General features: G+C 40.1%; 2 protein-coding genes across 6 annotated transcripts; one reads left to right on the top strand and one right to left on the bottom strand.

The window, feature by feature from the left end:
• Positions 1 to 1639: 1639 nt before the first annotated feature.
• On the top strand, positions 1640 to 14615 carry LOC135848313 (uncharacterized). 2 transcript variants are annotated; one of them, XM_065368208.1, is made up of 6 exons: positions 1640 to 1910; positions 3302 to 3517; positions 5187 to 5460; positions 5802 to 7484; positions 11369 to 13833; positions 13929 to 14615. In XM_065368208.1, exons 1-5 carry the CDS (start codon positions 1908 to 1910, stop codon positions 11725 to 11727), a joined length of 2535 nt encoding a protein of 844 aa, XP_065224280.1. In that variant the 5' UTR covers positions 1640 to 1907; the 3' UTR covers positions 11728 to 13833; positions 13929 to 14615. The 2 variants fall into 2 exon arrangements, with proteins under 2 accessions (XP_065224280.1, XP_065224279.1); XM_065368207.1 differs by lacking the exons at positions 1640 to 1910; positions 3302 to 3517 and having other exon boundaries at positions 4875 to 5460.
• On the bottom strand, positions 14602 to 20092 carry LOC135848312 (tetratricopeptide repeat protein 14 homolog). Of its 4 annotated transcripts, none has more exons than XM_065368205.1 (19): positions 19514 to 20092; positions 19250 to 19448; positions 19052 to 19174; positions 18771 to 18985; positions 18418 to 18561; positions 18158 to 18349; positions 17965 to 18087; positions 17631 to 17891; positions 17452 to 17559; positions 17302 to 17381; positions 16939 to 17077; positions 16839 to 16870; positions 16654 to 16738; positions 16337 to 16429; positions 16069 to 16187; positions 15846 to 15957; positions 15437 to 15775; positions 15112 to 15363; positions 14602 to 14983 (listed from the first exon to the last, which is right to left on the bottom strand). In XM_065368205.1, exons 1-19 carry the CDS (start codon positions 19675 to 19677, stop codon positions 14800 to 14802), a joined length of 2964 nt encoding a protein of 987 aa, XP_065224277.1. In that variant the 5' UTR covers positions 19678 to 20092; the 3' UTR covers positions 14602 to 14799. The 4 variants fall into 4 exon arrangements, with proteins under 4 accessions (XP_065224277.1, XP_065224278.1, XP_065224276.1 ...); XM_065368206.1 differs by having other exon boundaries at positions 16337 to 16414; XM_065368204.1 differs by having other exon boundaries at positions 16337 to 16414; positions 16800 to 16870; positions 19514 to 20091.
• Positions 20093 to 20163: the final 71 nt, after the last annotated feature.

The raw sequence follows: 20163 nt of genomic DNA, 5'->3' as shown, positions 1-20163 counted from the left end.
ATTTGTTACCGAAATTCCCCACTTGTAGAAAACCCGATGATTCGGGTACTTCTTGATATTACATTCGCATTGTCTCTCATCGGTCTCTGTACTACAAATAATAAGACGCTGCGTAGATGTTTTTATGCGATATCGTTGTTTATTTATAAACCTAAGTACTTAAATTTTATAAGGAATTTCGTTTTTTTATATTACTTATTTTTAAGTTTACAATTCGTATTTGCGTAATGAATAAAAAAAAATCTGCCACGTGAAAAATATTATTTACGAGCAACGATTCGAAGTTACCTAATTCAAAAAATAAGAATGTACAATATTGTACATACCTTTATCCCTAAGATGAACATCGTAAAATACCTATGTACTTATACAAAATAATAAATCAAGGTATAGGTACATCAAAACATAGGTAGGTACCTATTTTGAGAAAGGGAAGAAAAATGTGAACAAAAACATCCATGATTACGAGGATCTCGTAGGAAACAAAATTCACTCGGCGATACGATCTTATCTGAGAGTAGTTTTCTTGTGTGTTAATTTTGTAACAAAGACAACCTATTATTTTTCAAGTATGCGGAGGGGGTGACAAATGTTCATTACCTACGTCTGTTTGAAGATAATTTTTTCAAAAATTGATCCATCTCCCTATTCTCACTGCTCATCTTATGATGAACTCAATCAGAACAGTTACTTCTACGAGTATAATCTCAATCACTATTGTCTCGACCATCTCGATCGCTGAAGCTCCGCTGATATGGTCTACATATTTGTATCCTCCTGAACGATTACCTACTCCTCCAGTTATCATCTCGATAATCTCCCTGATAGAATCATTCATTTGATGCTCTCATTCATTATGGAATAATTTTCCTTCTAACCTGTATCGTTTTCTCGATAAACTATACGAGGACATTGATGATACATACCTACTACCTAGTAATTTTCATTTTTCTACGAGCCAAGGTTAACCTACAAATAAAACATAAACAGTTGATGTTGAATTAAAAAAAAAAAAAAAAATGAAAGAAATGAGGCTTTTTAGAAGTGCAACTAGTGCAAGAAGAAGAACGCTGGTAACGAGCCAATCAGAGGGCGAGAAAATCGGCATCCTGCATCCAGTTCCAGAGGAACAACATTCCATCCAGTTTGTTGTGTCCTTAGAATACCTATCAATACATAGTGATAATAAATAGTAAGTAACTGCATGTGTGCACGCCTACATAAGCGACAACGTTCAACGTTCAACGCTCAACTCTCAACCAATTCAAAATATTTTGTTTCGGTTGGACGTTGCGCGTTTAGGTTGACGATTCCAGCCAATAACCGAGCATCTTCTTCCGGTTGAGCGTTGAACGTTGAACGTTGTCTCTTATGTAGGAATGCACTATGTAGCAACTATTACATATAGGTGTAACTTGCCAAATATTAATTAAAATTCAACTTCAATTTTTTTAAATTAATCTGAGAAGAATGAGTGATCTGACGGTAAGGGAATCATTTTATTTGCTTTTGATCTTCACCTAATTTTGAAATATGTATTGGCGTTTTTACTTTGCTGTTTTCAGACGGGGCGCAACTGGTGTCTCATGCTTTTGGTTACAAAATTAAGAAACTTGGTTGAAGTGTTGGAGGCGGTGTTAGCCGCCAGGCTGCGCTCCTCAACACAGAGATACTCCGCCCGTGTAACGCGGCCCTGCCGCGCTACGAGCTACGTACGCTCGTGTAACTCTTCGCACTTGCTGTTTTGTTATACTACGTGTTAGATGTGTTCTCCGTGTATCCGAGTATTATTTTGTTGTTTGATGAAGTATTGTTTTATTTGATTAATATATTAATTGGTTAATTAATATTCTCCGTGTCGACTCGTTATTTCGTAATTATCAATTACTCAAGTTCTCGCCGATATCATGGTATGCAGAGCTGATGGTGACGAGAGCGGCCAGCACATTGACTATATAGATATACTACGTATATGGACTGCTGATTCTTATCAATTTAACGTTGGTTATATGGAGAAATCGTGTAAGCCAGATTTTCAAAGTCCACTCAATGAAACGCGGTGTTCGTTGCCTGAAAACGTTGCTCATTGGCTCTCACAGTACGGAACCTTGGATGCGCGCGTCACCTCGCGTCATCCTCGCATACAATTGCATGTAATCTTCGACTAGAACCGTCGATTTTGTTGCGTGGACTTTTATGTTTACATTTTACACTTTGATAAGGGTTAGCAGTCCATATACATAGTATATCTATATAGTCAAAGGGCCAGCACATGTTCGCCATGTTGCTGGATGCCTCGAAATCTCAGTATTTATTTCTATTTATTAGTAATTATGCTTATTATGCTTTTAAAAGTGGCTTAATTATGCGTTCTGAGTATCAAAGTACTCGAAATGGCGATTTTCACACACACAGAGATTTTGGCTACAGAGATGGAAAGATGACGCAACACGTGTGAAACCGGCGTCAGAGTATTAAAAAGAGTTCCAGTGGTGAATTTTTCCGAGAATTTTAATAAGATGAGACGTTTATAATACGTATAAAAGAGTTCCGGAGATGATGTGAATTATGATTTATGAAAATATTACGTAGAAATGAGATCTGTGAGTCCAAGATCCACACACGTGTTCGCGGGTAGTTATACGCCGTTATTAGAGATGAAATTCGAGCCAAATTAGTTCAGAGATTCAAAACAAAGTTTAAATTGTGTGTGTTGAAATAGCCATAGCGTGTACAGAGATGCTGTGTAGTTTTCGGCTGCCTAACAGAGAAATTTTTGCCATTTTTCGTTACGATGTGCACACCTCTAGTATGATAGAAAACGACGATTCTCTACGTATTTGGACCAATTTGAGTAACGGGCAGCATCACAGAGAAGTGTAGTTTATGTTTGTGCTTGTGTACGTACGTTTATGTTAATTCGGTGATCGTAACGGTTAGAGCGCCCTAAGGTCATGCCCGATTTTTCTTTGGTCAGAGAAAACTTAGAGAATTTTTCGAAATTTTGGAAATTTTTGAAAATCTTGGGCTTCAGAATCGTTGTTGTTGTTAGCTAGTAAGTTCAGGCTGAACGCTAACCTATCATACAGAGAAATCAGGCGACACAGAGAAGTGAAATTCAGACGAGAAGTGTGATCCGACTGGACCGAACGACTCTGTGTTGAATTGGAATTAATTAGGAGTGTGACTAATTAATTCAAAATTTGCTTCGCTGATGCTGTTTTTGCGTGCTATTTTTCTTACGTCACGAAGTACCTGAGCCCTTCCTAGTATCGCTAATTTGAGTCAATTGTTCGTGCAGGCTGATAGACATCGTAGAGATGATGATGACCGTAAGAGCAGACGAGATGAAGACAGGTATCACCGGTCTAAAGCCCAGAAACGGTCCAGATCAGACTCCCGAAGCCGCCACCGACGTCATCGTTCCAGTGAGGAACGGGAGATAGATATAGAAGCTGAAACGCGACGAATGAACGAGATTCAGGCCAACATTGAACGTCAACGCCAGAGAGACAGAGTAAGCACACGAACCAAGTTCAGAGTAATTTTTGCATATTTAATTAGAGTAATTAGTATTGATATAAACAATGGGTAACTAGGAAAGGGAAGAAAGTAACCGAAGAAAAGCCCATAAGTCTGAGTCGTCGAGATCAAATCGAGATGTAAGTACACAGAGTAATGTAGATTCGAGTAGACAGACGACTAAGTACAATGAAGGTGATATTGTCACTCAGTACAAAATTATTAGAAACAATAGCAATCAGGCTCCGAAGACAACCAGCACTGAGACACGCACAGAGAACGTAGTGAGTAATGAGAATACGACGAAAGAGGTAGAAAAGAAAAAGAAAAAGAAAAAGAAAAAGTCTAAGTCGCCAGAGAAAGTGAGTCAACCGATAAACAGAGATGCTGTGCCAGTAGCAATCCCGCTACCACCTAAGAATGACTGTCGTACGGTAGCTACGGTGACGCAACCTTCAACGTCATCTCAGAGTTTTACCCAGCATCCAAGTACGATTCCAGATGTGAGTACGAACTCGTATGTACAGAGTGAAGGTGAAATTCAATTATCGTTTTTGAATTGGGAACCAGGTGCGAAGCGGAGAGCAGCGATGGACCAAGCGATGAGTAAATTGCTTGCACTGAGAGCCGAAGATGAGATGGTTGAGAAAGCGTTGAAGAAGAAACGCAAACGTTCGAAGAGAGAGACAGAGACTGAGAAACCGATCTTAGTGAGAAGAGTGCCGGATGCTGTGCCAGCTACCGAGAACACCATTCAAACTGAGACGGTACCGCGACCCGCGCCTGAACAGCAACGTCAAGTTGAACGACCCCGCGCCCCGACTCCAAAACCAATGATGTCCGACGCTTCGGAAAATGAACGTAGTTCTTCGGACTCCGAATCGGACTCGGAAGAGTCGGATGATGATTCGTCTGATTCCAGCTCCGAAGAGGAAGAAGAGGAGAATGGAGATGATTCTGGAACTGGAGGAGGTGCTACGTCGAACAGTACCCAAAATCCTCCGCCTCCTCCTCCACCATCTGGAAATAGTACGAGTACACAGAGTGAGCCAGCGACTGAGACGAAACCGAAGAAATCGTCTAAGAAGTCGAAAGAGAAGAAAACGCGTTCCAGTAGGAAAAACCATCTGACAGAGAATATGATGCGAAGCAATCATGAAACGCGTAAGGTACTGACGAAGGAGGTGAGAATCGAGACGTGGCATCAGATGCTACAGTTGGATGCTGAGATCTACAATATTAACCTCACGAAGCGGACCAAGAGGAAAGCTGAGGAGAAGCAGCTTCGTAATCTCGTCCTACACAGACTAGACGAATATTATTTTGCGAGAGTAGGGCACATTACGCCTGTACAGAAGATGATCGACGCCATTTTCGACTTACGGAGAGTAGAGAGGAACGTGAGTAGGGGTACGATCAAGTCCGAGTTCAACAAGCTGATGTTAGGAAGAGGGGAGACTCTCGATGCTTTCTTTGGGCGTATGGACGAACTCACCTACGACTTTAAGATGCAAACGAAAGGGGAAGAGATTCCCGAGCCAGAGATCTTTGATAGGATAGTAGAGGCGACAGAGTCTATCTATACAGAGCTTAGGGTTATTCTTAAGTCTAAGGGCGAATATCCTCATACGAGTCTCGCTGACCTTAAGTTGTTGTTGTTACAGCTGGAGTCTGAACGGAGAGGTGGGCCGCAGCAGGCCAACTATGCTAGTCACCGACCAGTTATCCGACGGAGCGACGGAAAGCCCCAACCGAGACCGCCTTACAACGCCGATACCCTACCGAGACCGCCCGATCACAATTGTTACAACTGCTCCAACCCGGATCATTATGATTACGAATGTCCGAAGTGGGAAGATGGACCGAGGTGTTTCAGATGTTCGGAGTGGGGTCATTTTGGAACGACATGCAACAATCCCCGCGTATTCTACAAACACGGTAAATCAAAACACAGAAGTAATAATCGTAAACCGAGGTTCAATTACCATAAAAATCGAAATTCTTATCGCAGCCGTTCCAACTGGGGGAATAATTCGCGCCGCCCCAGGGGCCAGAATTACACTCCCAAGAGGAACCGGCAACCGTACCGAGGGAAACCTCGTTATCAGAGTAATTGGAAGAACAATAGGAAGCCGTATACGCCTCGTTCGAATCGCGATCGTCAAAAGACTCCGCCCAAGAAGAAAATCGTTACTAACAAACCCCCACCCAAATCAGAGCCGAAGAAGTAGTTTCTGTGTAATGTTGAGACACTAACCAGAGTTGTATTTATTTTACAGAATTCGCAAAGTACCGAGATAGTTCCCGAGACAACCGGATCAGAGATACAATTAACGGAGCAGCCCAATTAATTAGCGGTGAACGGCAACCGGAGGATTTTATGGGTATACCGAGATTCGACCGAGACGCGAGAAACGATATCGAAGAAAATCGTCGAAGACATCAATCGTCGAGCCGTTACCGGTCACCGAACCGCGACGAACAACATCGCAGCCGCTCATCCCCGCCGAGGGAAACCGATAAGAGTAGCCGGAGCGCAACAGACAGAGATGCAACCCAAACCGAGAATCGCCGACAGAGCTCATCAACGCATTCGTCAGCCAGCGGTCCATCACCGCCGCCCGGACGCGGTCGCTCTATGGCGAGACCGGAGGGAGCGCGACGTCTACGTAATTTTCCTGCGATGCTTGTAGACCCGCACATCGAAGAGGAATCGCCGTACACGTCTTTCCTACTGATGGAGCTACCGGACATCGACGTTAATTCGCTCAACGGAACCCAGGCTGGATTGATTTACAACCACATCGCCAAGTGGGAACAAATGTTGGCTTGGTTTAGAACGCGAGTGGAACTGAGAATTCACGCGATTAACGTCGAAGCGAGAAAACCGACAGAGATCGAGCCTGTATTCGATATAGGCGGCGTCGAGTATTCGTCGTTTTTGGACACCGTCGGACCAGCCATTATTGGCCAACCGATGGTTCAACCGCCGCCTGGTTTTCCGCCAATACCACCAGTTCCGAAGCCGGCCTACCTGGAACATACGAAAGAACAGACGATGCTGCCGTTTACCAACACACCGCAGCCAGGAACTAGCGCTTCGACGTCGAAAACAGAGAAACCGGTTGAAATGAACCCGATTGGGTGTATTAAGGCGCCGGAGAATAAAACAGAGAAAGGATCAAGCCCAAATAAACCGCAAACGAAAGCCGCGAAGAAAGAAGGCACTTCAACAGACGAAATTTTCAAAAAGTTTCGTGAACAGAATCCGAACGCCGGTAAATCGCCTTTGAATCTTGGAAAGGTGTATAATCCACGCAGGGACGCGAGGACACCGAAGAAAACGGATACGAACAGAGAAGGCCCGGAACATCGTAAACCAACGAAGCCGACTAAACTCGATCGTACAATTGCGGCACCGAAACCTCCAACCCCGCCACCGATGCCAGAGAAACCGCTGTGGGAAGTTAAGTCGACGAAAACGGTTGCCGAAGCCGAAATGGATACGACGGCCCAATCCGAGGCGAAAACCGACGACGAGTGGAACAAGCCAGGCCCGAGTTCAGCACAGAGTAATGCAACAGAGAAGCCGCATTTAAATTCGTTAGGCCAAGATATGAATGCGCCGCGGCCACGCACGCCCGAAATCATCCGGCAAAACCTACTAATTCGGCCAGACATTCCGTGCGAAGAAGAATGGGAAATTGGCGACGGAGAAGTGATTGATCGACGGAGAGCGAATTATCGTTCCGTTAATTTCATGTACGTGAAGCAGATCATGGAATTGAACTTCACGAAGGTCAACGAGAGGCTCACCGAGATCGAAACGCGACTTCACCGAGAGCAGGTTCCTGATGAAGCAGACGAGGGAAGGCCGATGCCGGATGCCGAGAGAGCCCTGTTAACCAGGCAACAGGAGGAGTTAAACGACGCAGCGATGGCGATCACGCGCGTATTGGAAGGTAAGCATGTCACTTTCTTAGGTGATACGGGAGCTACCTCCCATTTTATAAACAACCCAGAGTATTTGACCCAGTCTACAGAGTATGTACACCCTATTCAAGGTGCGAACGGAGATCCGAGTGCGTTACTGAGTTCGAATAAGAGAGGTATGATTTTAGGAATGAGTGAAGTGTGTAATTCGCAAGTTCATTTGACAGACGTTTTAGCTGTACCAAGGTTGACAGAGAATTTACTTTCGCTAAGGAAGTTTGTAGATCTTGGGTATGAGATCTTACTCACCAATAAACACGCGTCCATCATTGATCCAGTTTCGACGAAGGTTATTTTAGCCGGAGAATACAAGAGACCATATTGGGAATTCCGTATTCGAACCAGAGATCGTGAAATCGCGATGAATACGACGACAAAGGAGAAACCCAAAAAGAGACCTCATTCGCCGACGAGACCAAGTTGCAGCAGTGCCAATACGTCGAAGAGCATAAAGAGGAGAAAGGTTCAAACAGAGAATTTACCATCAACGTCGACAGCTGAAACTGAAAATATACAAGAGATGAATGAACAAAAGGAAGTGAAACAGAGAACGAAATCGAAGAGGAAGGGGAAAAAGAAATCGAAGGAGAGCTCTCCAGGTAGGAGGGAGCGATCTCAAGAACGGAGGGAGCAAAATCGTGAGATTATTTCACCTGTTTACCTATGCCCGGAATCGATTGATGACATCAAATTGAACAGAGAGATCTCAGACGAAGAACTGGGACAACCAATCAACGTAGAGAGATTATCGACGGTGAAGAAACCCATGAACTACGTCGATTTTAAAAACAGTCCAGCCATGAGATGGCACTACAGATTGGGACACTTGAGTTACGACTGTATGATGAAGTTAAAGAAGACAAGTCCAGCGTTAGCGAAGGTGAAAATAAGTCGTGAGCAGATTCGTTCGTGTGAAGTTTGCATTCTAGCGAACATGAAATTGAAACCGTTCAAGGAAGTTCGTGACAAATCAAAATTCATTTTCGATCGAATCCACTCAGACGTTATGGGACCCTTGAAAACACCGACGCTCTACAAACGACACAGATGGATAGTAACGTTCGTTGATGATGCGAGTAGATTCGCTATTGCATACACGATGCAATACAAGTCAGATGTTCTTGAATGTTTTCTAATGTTTCTTAACTTAGTTGAGAAATATACCAGAGGACGTTCGAGAGTATCTACACTGAGATGTGACAACGGAGGAGAGTACACCGGAGCTGCGTTCAGACAGTTATGCGATCACAGAGGAATTACGATTGAATACTCCGAGCCAAAAGCACCACAACATAATGGAACAGCCGAACGATTTAATCAGACGATTATGGCAAAGGTCAGAGTAATGCTTTTGGACTCCGGAGTTCCTCAATATCATTGGGATACAGCTTTAGCAACGGCAGTCCAAATCTACAACCGAGCACCTCATTCCAGTATTGGTTACAGAATTCCAATAAAACAGATTTTTCCGGACGTGACTTTACGAACAGAGTATATGAGAAGGTACGGATGTATTGCGTATGTACACCGAAATGATCCAACTTTACAGAAAGTTGACCAACGCGCCGTTCTTGGAGTTCTTGTTGGTTTTACCGCTACAGGTTATAAAGTCCTACTACCGCAGTCCAATAAGATCATCCGAGCCACGCACGTGAAATGTGTTGAATTTAAGAACTACAGAGACATAAATGGATTGACAGAGAAATACGTACCAGAGATACCTGAAAGAGAGTGGTTGAAAGAATTCGAAGAGATCTACCGGAAACCTGAAAATGAACCCCGCAGAGGACCGTTACCGACGATCGTTGATAAATGGCTACGTACAGCCTCCAGAGAAGTCCAAACTGATCCAATAGATCTCGGAGCGAAACCGGAGATGAAATCAATAGAAACTCAAACGGATATAAAGTTATCGATCCTGTGTGACCCAGATGAGAAGACAGAGAGTGATTCCGACACAGAGTGGATTGAAGAGGAAATTGATCTAGGAGCTCTCACCGCGAAGGAAATTGAGACAGATTTTTCGATAAAGGAACACTTCGACGCTGAGATTGAGAAATTGAAAAAGTACCATAAACTCACCGAAGATACGAAGGATTTAAACGCTTTCGCGCTTATTACAAACATCATTTCTGACCCAACGACGTATAAGCAAGCGATGAAATCAACAGAGAGACATTATTGGCAGGAAGCAGTTGATGCTGAGTTGAAATCGATGGAAGACAACGGAGTATGGAAAGTTGTACCGAGACCCAGAGACACCAGAGATAAGAGACATACGATTGTTGACTCCACAATGGTATTCAAGAGGAAGATCGATACCAAAGGAAACGTGAGATATAAAGCCAGGTTAGTAGCCAGAGGATTTAAAGACAAACGGAGTATGGCGATTTCGAAGATATACGCGCCAGTATCCAGATTGACCACTGTACGAGTAGTATTTTCAGTAATAAACAGATTGAAACTTCACGCCAGACAACTCGACGTAACGACAGCTTTTCTCAACGGAGATTTGGAAGAGGAAACCTACATGGAAATCCCTGACTGTGTTGACATGTCAGACGAAGAGAAAAAGGAGTTCGTATTTAAGCTGGAAAAATCGTTATATGGTTTGAAACAGAGCCCCAAATGTTGGAACCGAAAGTTTGCGGAGAAACTGAGAGAACTAGGGTTCGAAGCCGATGTCAATGACCCTTGCCTATTTTGGATTCGGAAAGGCAAGTTTCAAGGCATACTGATTATATACGTGGACGATATGATATTTGCTGGGAACGATGCAAAGATTTTAGAGAAGTACGTAGAAAAACTGAAAAGTATTTTCAAGATGACAGATATGGGAGAGCCTAAGAAATTCCTTGGATTACGAATACAGAGAGACAAAGAACAGAATACTTTAACGTTAGACCAAGCCTAGTATTGTGATGAAATCTTGAAGAGATTTAACATGGAGAATGCGTATTCGACAGAGATTCCAATGCAGCCGAAAAGCCAAAAGAATAAGACAGAGAAACCGAAAAAGAATAAACCGAATAAGCGAGAGAGACGACGTCAACAAAATCCGAAACCAAAAGCGAAGTTTGACGGAGCACCTTTTCCATACAGAGAAGCGATTGGCAGTTTATTGTACCTGAGCAACGCTACGAGACCGGATATTGCGTTTGCAGTAAATTGGCTAAGCAGAAAGCAAGGAAATCCAACACAACAGGATTGGCAGGAAGTTAAGCAGGTATTTCGATATCTATGAGGTACCCGAAACCTAGGGTTAGTGTATACTGGAACCGGAAAAGGAATCGATGCTTATTGTGATGCAAGTTTTGGAGATTGCGACGACACGAAGAAATCTTCTGCCGGAATTGTAATTCGACTCAACGGAGATCTGGTCAAATGGTCCAGTAAACGACAGGGCTTAGTAGCCAATTCGACGTGTGAAGCCGAATATATCGCGATTAATTCATGTTTAGTTGATTGCGTAGGTGTAAACGCATCCCTGACGAGAGCCACCGGAGAAGATTACCGACCATACGTCATTCACGGAGATAACATTCCAGCCCTTACGTGTGCAAACAAACCTGGAGCACCAACGTTGAAACACGTTACAGAGATCAAGATGCATTATATTTTGAATGCTGTAATCGAGAATCAAGTCACTTTAGAGTGGGTTAGATCAGCTGACCAAGACGCTGATATTTTGACGAAAGCCTTACCGAAAGAGACGTTTATAGAGCAGAGAGACAGATTACTGAGTGAAATTAAGTAGAGTTTTCATCCCCGAGCCCGTCCCGCCATGAATTCAGAGTAAACAGAGTAGTACAGACTAATACAGATATGCGTATGTGTTTATTAATTGTTTTAGATCCTGGTTCAATTGAAGACGCGATTGAAGGTCTGCATCAATTAATCGAGATGTCGCGTATTTACCACTTTGCGCTGGATGAACACCCGCAACGCGTATTAATGATGCTGCGAACAGAGAACCTGACTATTGATGAACGTAGACGTCAGAGAAATCGCGAACGGAGACACCGCAATCGAGCGCATCGCCGAAACGCCGATAACGTAGACGACGGTATTGACGTCGATTATTTTTCCGATTCTGAAGATCGTGGTCCAGGCGATGCTGCGCCGAATTTTCAATTACTAGGCGAACGTTTACTTGATGAAGCCTATCAACGGAGAAATCAACACGATAACGACGATCAACCAATGGGATAGACAGAGAGAAAAACAGAGAAAAATTTTTATTTGTAATTTGTCGTTGAATTGTTCCGAATATTCATGTGTTGAATCTGTGTTCCTGTTTATTTGAATTTTGTGATTTATTTGTTCCTGTTAATTATAAGCTGTAAATATGTTTTTGCGAAAGATGAGTCGCGCAGGGAGGGAGTGTTAGCCGCCAGGCTGCGCTCCTCAACACAGAGATACTCCGCCCGTGTAACGCGGCCCTGCCGCGCTACGAGCTACGTACGCTCGTGTAACTCTTCGCACTTGCTGTTTTGTTATACTACGTGTTAGATGTGTTCTCCGTGTATCCGAGTATTATTTTGTTGTTTGATGAAGTATTGTTTTATTTGATTAATATATTAATTGGTTAATTAATATTCTCCGTGTCGACTCGTTATTTCGTAATTATCAATTACTCAAGTTCTCGCCGATATCAGGCGGTTAGTAAACCTCCAGGTCACGATGAAGAAGAATGGAGGGAGATGTGCACGGAAGAAAAGTGGCAAAAAATAACGTCTAGCAATTCAAAGCATCCGTGGGTGAATGCGTTCATCCAGTCTACCGAAAAAACAGAGCATCAGGATGTTTACCCTATTGTGGATACGTTATACGAGATCTGTGCTGATATCACGGATGCCTTGTTCGGCTTCGGCGGAAAATCTGTTAATCTTGAACCGTTGAAGGAGGAAAAAATCAGAAAAGTACTTCAGTGTTTGGATGAATTGGATATAGAAATGACATGTACGTCAACTCTATTGGAAATGCTTGCTGAATGTGACTCATGACTCATCCTCAGCTCCAGAAACTGAGACAGATTCTTCAGAAAATGGCGTACGTTTCGAGACAGTAAATTTGTTAACGAAAATCCCCACCTGTAGAAACCCCGAGGATTCGGGTACTTCTTGATATTACATACCTACTTACGAATCGATGGCGTAATAATTATTGCAAATTTTCGCTCGTCTCTCGGTCTCTGTACTAATAAGACACTGCGTAGATGTTTTTATGCGATATCTTTGATTATTTATAAACCTAAATACTTAAATTTTATAAGGAATTTCGTTTTTTATATTATAGGTACTTATTTTTTTAAATTTACAATTCGTATTTACAAAATGAATAAAAAAATCTGTCACGTGAAAAATATTATTTACAAGCAACGATTCGAAGTTAATTCAAAAAATAAAAGTGTACCTACTTAAGATGAGCGTTGCAACATAATATAAAATAATAAATCAAGATATACATCAAAATTTTGGTAGGTACTTCGAACAAGACTAACAAGAGAAGAGAAGAAAAATGAGACAAAAAAATTCTGATTAGGAGGATCTTCGTAGGAAACAAAATTCACTCGGCGGTGCGATCTACGCGTTTACGGCGATCACTTCGATCCGAGTGATTATCAGATAATCAGTTTATCACCGTATTCTTCGTGAGATATTTCTCGATGGTTACCTAATTCAGCTGAAAAATGCAATTTTTTCTACTGTAGGAAGTTCGGAACGAAGATCTGAATAAGACTAAATGAAATGAAATGAAAGATCACTCAAGGTTAACCTTCTTAACTCAAATTCTTTTTGTATTGCATTTGCATTGCTCAGTGCTCATTTTCAATTTTTTTTAAATTAAAAATTTAAAAAAAATGAAAATTATTGAGCCTTAACTGCCTTGAGGTTTATATTTATTTATATGCTGCTGCTGCTGCTGCTTCTGTTGTGCAAAAAAGGAAGGAACGACCCAACCAGAGGGCGAGAAACAAACCCCTCTAGGCTAAAAGGCTAATTCCATCCTGATCCAGTTTACTATTTACTTTTGTTGTGTCGTTGGAATTGGAAAACACATGAGTAAAGCGTAAAGCTAGGTAAAGCTGATAAAGATATGAAATGACTGAATTGAATTTATTCATTGAATAGTATAGAACAGAAATCAGTAATCCATTTAGCAGTAATTTGCTGAATTAATTATAATTTAACTACCTACAGTTAATCTGATCTGAGAAGAATGAGTGATGATAATGAAGAACATGAATCAGGTCCATTAGACATGGCTTCACTCATGTCGGAAATTCTAGGACTGCACGAACCGACACTACCGCCAGTAAGTGAAACCTTTTATTTGCGTTCGATCTTCATCTGATTTTGAAATATTATTATTCTCTCACTCTAATGGCATTTTAACTTTGTTGCTTTCAGAAGGAGAAATATCCCCTGTTTATAGTTTCAAAATTAAGGTACTTGCTCGAAAGGTTGGAGGCGGTTAGTAAACCTCCGGGTCACGATGAAGAAGAATGGACGGAGATGTGCAGGTTCGACAAGTGGCAAAAAATAACGTCTAGCAATTCATACCATCCCTGGGTAAAGGAGTTCCTTCAGTCTACCGAAAAAACAAAGCACGAGGATGTTTTCCCTATCGTGGAGGCGTTGTACGATATTTGTTTCAATATCAACGACGAGTTTTTCTTCAAACCATCTGTTAATCTTGAACCGTTGAAGCAGGAAAAATTCAGAAAAGTACTCGAGTGTTTGGATGAATTGGATTTAGAAATGACACGTACGCCTGAAAGTATATTGGAAATGCTCGATGAATATGAATCATCCTCAGCTCCAGCAACTGAGACAGATTCACCGTAAAATGGCGTACGTCCCTAGACAGTAAATTTGATACTTATCGTTGATATTATGTAATTAAGTACAAATCGATAACGTAATAATTATTGCAATTTTCACTTGTCTCTCGATCTCTTAGATATTTTCATACGATATCGCTGTTCATTTATAAACCTAAGTACTCTATAAGGAATTTCGTTTTTTATATTACTTTTTCTTAAGTTTATAATTCGTATTTACGAAATAAATGAAAAAAATCTCCCACGTGAAAAATATTATTTACAAGCAACGATTCGAGTTAATTCAAAAAAATAAGAATGTACTTAAGATGAACGTCATAAAATACATACAAAATAATAAATTAAGGCATACATCAAAACATACTTCGAACAAGAGAAGAAAAGAAAAATGTGAAAAAAAAATTTCTGATCAGGAGGATCTTCGTAGGAAACAAAATTCACTCGGCGGTACGATCTACACTTTTACGACGATCACTTCGATCCGACTTATTTTTAAGATCTGAGCGATTATCACCATGTTTTTCGTAAGACGTTTCTCGATTCTTACCTTCGTTACCAGGATCTCTTCGGGTATCCTTGGATTCTTCGTTCGAAGGGGCACGATCCGTGCTATCGTTTCTTCTGAAAGTAGTTTATTTGTTCGGTCAATTTTTTTAACAAAGACGACATATTTTATAAGTAGGAGGGGGGAGATCGACAAATTTTCATTACGCCTATGTTCGTATGATGAACTCATTTAGAACATTTACCTTCTACGAGTATAATCTCTATCGTCTCGACCATCTCGATATCTAGAACTGTATTCTCCTGAACGATTACTCTTCCAGTTATCATCTCGATAATCTCCCTGATAGTTTTGCGCCCTTGGTTTATAGTACGTGCCGCTATTTCGACTTCTGTAATTATAATCGCGATCTTTATAATACGGAGATCTAGATCGGGACCTGGAATACCTGGAGTTTCTTGACCGCGAATACGAACCACTTCGGCTACGAGATCGACTACACATAAAATAAATCGTTTAAAATAATCATTCGTTTGATTCTCTTATTATGGAAAAAATTCTTTTCTAACCTGTATCGTCTTCTGGATGAACTACGATGAGGAGATGGACGATACCTAGTATTTCTACGAGGCGATTCCCTTGTTCTCGAAAGGCTCCTTGAAAAAGATCTACGACGCTGGTACGAGTCGCGTTTCGGCGAAGCAGAAGTTCTCTTTTTGATCAGAAAACTGCCTAGTTTATCTAATACAGGAGGCGACCTGGAACGTTTGACTGATGATACCGAAGGATCCATGATCGGATCAAATCGAGATTTCGAGGTTGGTTTGGATGTAGAAGGTTCGTCAGCTGGTTCCGGCTGTGTTTGATCTTCTCCCCATAGAGGATCTTCGCTACTGCGTCGTTTGACTCTGGTACATACCAAAAAATAAGATTAGGTTACAGAATCAGAAAAAGATGAAAAAACATTTCAGTAATTACTTGTTTGTGACGGTGTTCAGTTGCATTTTAAATCTATAAGCGTTTGATTCGGGTTTTTGAGGCTCGACTGCGGTGTAATCTTCGTTTACATATGGTTCTGGCTCCTTAATTTCTAGAATTGAAAGATTTTGTGAAAATATAGTGAAATAGTGGAAAATAAAATAGTTGAGATTTTTTAATGCTAAGGTGAGAAAAATGAAAATACTTTTTATTGAATTCTTACCAACAGGGCGTCGAATTTTCTCACTAGGTTCCGGTACGATTTCTTCAATATCTTCTGAACTACTTTTACGTTTAGACGACTGATTTTTCTTATCATTGGTGTGCTTCTCTTTTTTACCGCTAAAAAAAAAATCGAAAAAAATTAATACTTCGTAGTACAAGTACATTTTTGAAGAAAAAAAATAGCCAGTCAATTTTATAAAATGAACCAAACAATCGAACATTTCATTTTGTTTCACTAGAATATTTTTTTCTGAAAATGTACACACCTTTTCGTAGTACTCTTCTCTACTTTCGAATAATACGCCGACAATTTACTTTGCAAGTCTTCCAAGTCTTTCAAAGTACTTAATCCAGAGGAACTGAAAAAATAAGAACGCTTTTTATGCAGAGTGAGGTTGATTGATCTTAGATACATTTCAGGTGGGTAATAGTTTCCTCTAATAGGAAGATGTCATTTTGTGGGTTCAATCAATGACCGTATTATCAGATGAAAGGTGAAATCATTACCTAACTTAAATGTATTTAAGATCAATCGACCTCACTGTATTAATATACTCGTATAGAAGGGTAATCAAATACTTACTTTTCTTGTAACACAAGTTCACCTTCGTTCACAGATTCAGATCTATGCTTACGCCTTTTTTTCTTTTTGGTTTCTCTTTTCTTTTCTGATCAACAAAGATAGGTGTATAAGTAAGTAAATTAAACCACAAAAATGTATAGTCTTACTTTTAGTTTTAAGCTTCTTCACTTTCTTCTTTCGCTTACTTTTCTCTTCTTTGATTTTTTGCTTCTTTTTCCTACAGAGAATAATAAACTTCAAAAGCTGGAAATCTTGGTTAATTGCAAATCTAGCTACTTCACATACCATTTGGCAGTTTCGTCCAAAAACTTTCGTACTTTATCTTCATAATCTTCATCTCTTTTGGTTTCTTCAAGGAACTTGCGAACTCTCAATTCGTATTCGTTTTCAATACTCATACCCCACGCTTGATAACTTGAACCAGCTGCAAGAGTAAAAGAGATCTTAGTATATTGCAATTCAAATCGTGATCATAACATCGCAACCATCCTTCATCACATTGCAAAAATAAAAAAATCTTCGAACAAACCATCGAAAGATACATGCGTGTACAAAAACATATAGCTATTCTGAGCAACTAATGATGTTCGCAAAATTGCAACTGCATTTACAATAAATCTATCGCGGTTTCCGAAAATACATATTTACCTTGTTTAAAGCCGGCATTTTCCATTTGAATCATTCTTTTGCTCAAAGGCGACAGTGAAGGTTCTTTCTTAGATTTTTTACTAGAAAAAAAATATCAATTCTAGGGACTTTTAATTATTTATATTTGATAAAAATTCGTATTAGGGTTACCTTTTCTTCTTTTTTGACCTGGATGACGAACTTGAGCTAGAACTGGAGTCGCTAGAATCACTGGATGAGTCTGAAGATGACGAGGAACTACTACTGGACGAGTCTCGTCTGGAATAATAAACCATATCCATTTTACGATCAAAATTCTCAAAAATGGAGAAATTTGAAGATTAGCTCACCTTTTAGACTTGGATTTCTTAACTTCTCGGGTAATTGGGATTACATCATCATCTTGAGTGAGCAACTGGTTCAACTTGCTGTTAGTACCTTGAATTTTACTCGTTTCTACGAACTCTTCGACGTTTTCTTTCTTCGATGAAGCTAAAAGTTTCTTTCTAATAAACTGTAACGAATTACTGGCTTCTTCGTGATTGGGAATAATCGTCAAGCAGGTTTCATAGGCGTTGATGGCTTCGGTAAATCTGCCATTTTCTTCGAATCTGAACATAACAGAATCTTGAGTTGGTAAAATTTTACTTACGGTAAGTTAATCGTATAAATACGAAGACTCACGCTCTCCCAAAAGCGACCAGCGTATCTCCGAGATACTTTTTAGCATTCTGATGATTTGGATTAAATTTTAGCGCATTTTCAAAATCGATAATAGCTTTTTCGTAATTACTACTGTTGGCATATCTGAAATAAAATCCATAGATTTCGTTCAACGAAGACATAACCGCACGAAGAACATTTCAGAGATACTTACAAAGCGCCTCGAGCCACCAGCGCTTCGACATTTCTAGGGTCGATACTTAAAGCTTTATTTAGACATTGATATGCTTCAGATAGCCGTCCACATTTGAAATGTTCGACACCGTCGGCTACGCTTTGAATAGCCCATTTGGCTGCTTGAGCTATGCGTAATTCGACTGCGCAATCTTTCGCTGGAAACTTCTCCCTGAAAATCATCTTCGGTTAGAATACCAGATCTAGGAATGTTTTGAAAATAATGATTTGAATATTTACTTCAGGTAATCCATGTGAGTGTACAGTTCGTTGGGTATTCCTAAATGCATCATTAGATTATTTACTACATTAGGGTTTTGAAAGCTTTCCGATTTTTCTAATAAAACGTTGAATAGAGCGTTATCTTTTTTATCTTGATAAACTCTGCAACAGAAAATTAAATTTGCATCATTTTCAAAATGAAAGCAGGATTTAATGTCCCAATCTCTTACATAAGTATGTATTATTCAAACTAAACATCACAGACATAATTTCAAAGTTCTACTGATCATTCGAAATGTAATAATTCCAACAAATGACAAAGTAAATCATAGAAAAGACGGTACGTGGTGGACAAATGTACCATAACTAACCTATATTCAACTGGAAAATCATCCGAATGCATTAATCCTAGTCGAAGTTGATTCTCTGGACTGCAATGTACGCCCTTCATGCCACAAGTAATCTTTCCAGTATCAACGTTAAGTTCCACAATTTCACAACATACAATATCATTGATTAAAAACGCTCTACTAATATTGGTTTTCTTATCAGCAGCTGCGATTAAGGATGATGCCGGACAGAACGCCTGAAAAACAGGAAATGGTAATAATTCGGAAATTGATTCTCATCTCAAATCGATTAACCAACTTACTTTGATTCCGACATCTGGCACACATCTGATTTCATCGCTTTCTCCAAATAATACTTTTAATATCATACCAGCAGCTGTTTTACTCAATACTGAAGCTACTATAATGTCTCCTTGATTTACATACTGGAATATAAACGAAGAGTTAGTAAAGTATTACGTTGTGTGAATGGTTGCAGATATCAGCAGAAATATACTTACTTCGAAAAATCGTTCCCAACGTGGGTGTTTATCTATAGATAAGAACGACTCGTAAGGAGGCAAAACAGGAAAATATCCAGTGTCCAGTGTACGAGTTCTACGATCTTTGCGTATTGGTTTGACATGTCTGTCGAATATTTGATTGGCATTTCTGCAAATGAATTGCTGCAATCGGAATCGTTTACCACGATCTTGGAAACTGAAATCAGCGCAGATTTAGAATGAATTCAAACATATTCGGTGATGGGTTGAGCTTGAGCTTACCTCAGTTGTTTCTGACGAGCAGCATATTCGTTAAAATGTAGATTACCAAATATCTTTAGGTGAGAAAAATTTTGATATTCGGCTTCGAATATTTTTTGCAGTTGAACACCGTGAAAATTTAACGTTTTAACAAGCAAAGTTCGATTGATTTTGTCCACATCCATAATGTAACATTATTGTTGAAACTAATACGTAAGTATAATTCAGTTTAATGACTATATACCGCTGACAACACTTAGATTTAATTAATTATTATTTTTTTTAAATTAGGTATTTTATTTCAAGATTAGATGGCGATTGTGCGACTCAATAGATTTATCTTTTTGAACTTTGAACGCGCAATGCGCAACAAATCACAATTTGAGATGGCCTACGTGATTCTTTTATTTTTAAAATCACCGAAAATTTTCAGTGAGCTTGTAAGAGTTGTTTAGTTTAAAGTAGCAAAGTACCTATTTTGCACTTTTCATTCCTTCACTTTGTTTTTTTCTTCTAAAACTCTACCTTTTACGACAAAACAAAACTCAAGTTCAAAGTTGAAAAAAGTGGGCGATCCGCACGATAAAGCATCCTTCAGGTAGGCGAACATACTTTTCAGTTTTTATTTCGCACACTTTCTTCAACTTCAAAACCTTAGTTTTTCAAAGAAA

This window comes from Planococcus citri, chromosome 5 (genome assembly GCF_950023065.1).
Source record: "Planococcus citri chromosome 5, ihPlaCitr1.1, whole genome shotgun sequence".
In the NCBI taxonomy this organism is placed as follows: Eukaryota; Metazoa; Arthropoda; class Insecta; order Hemiptera; family Pseudococcidae; genus Planococcus; species Planococcus citri.
The sequence above is the reverse complement of the archived record's forward strand: the minus strand, read 5'-3'. Positions and strand labels throughout refer to the sequence as shown.

Excerpts from the sequence above, each read along its gene's own strand:
- LOC135848312 (XM_065368203.1), bottom strand. The coding sequence starts at position 19,677 with ATGGATGTGGACAAAATCAATCGAACTTTGCTTGTTAAAACGTTAAAT. Across the intron at positions 17,078-17,301 it reads AAATGCCGGCTTTAAACAAG|CTGGTTCAAGTTATCAAGCG; the intron begins GTAAATATGTAT and ends TTACTCTTGCAG. Across the intron at positions 16,739-16,799 it reads GAAGAAGCTTAAAACTAAAA|AAAAGAAAAGAGAAACCAAA; the intron begins GTAAGACTATAC and ends TTTGTTGATCAG.
- LOC135848313 (XM_065368207.1), top strand. The coding sequence starts at position 4,881 with ATGATCGACGCCATTTTCGACTTACGGAGAGTAGAGAGGAACGTGAGT. Across the intron at positions 5,461-5,801 it reads CCGCGTATTCTACAAACACG|AATTCGCAAAGTACCGAGAT; the intron begins GTAAATCAAAAC and ends TTTATTTTACAG. Across the intron at positions 7,485-11,368 it reads GATCACGCGCGTATTGGAAG|ATCCTGGTTCAATTGAAGAC; the intron begins GTAAGCATGTCA and ends TAATTGTTTTAG.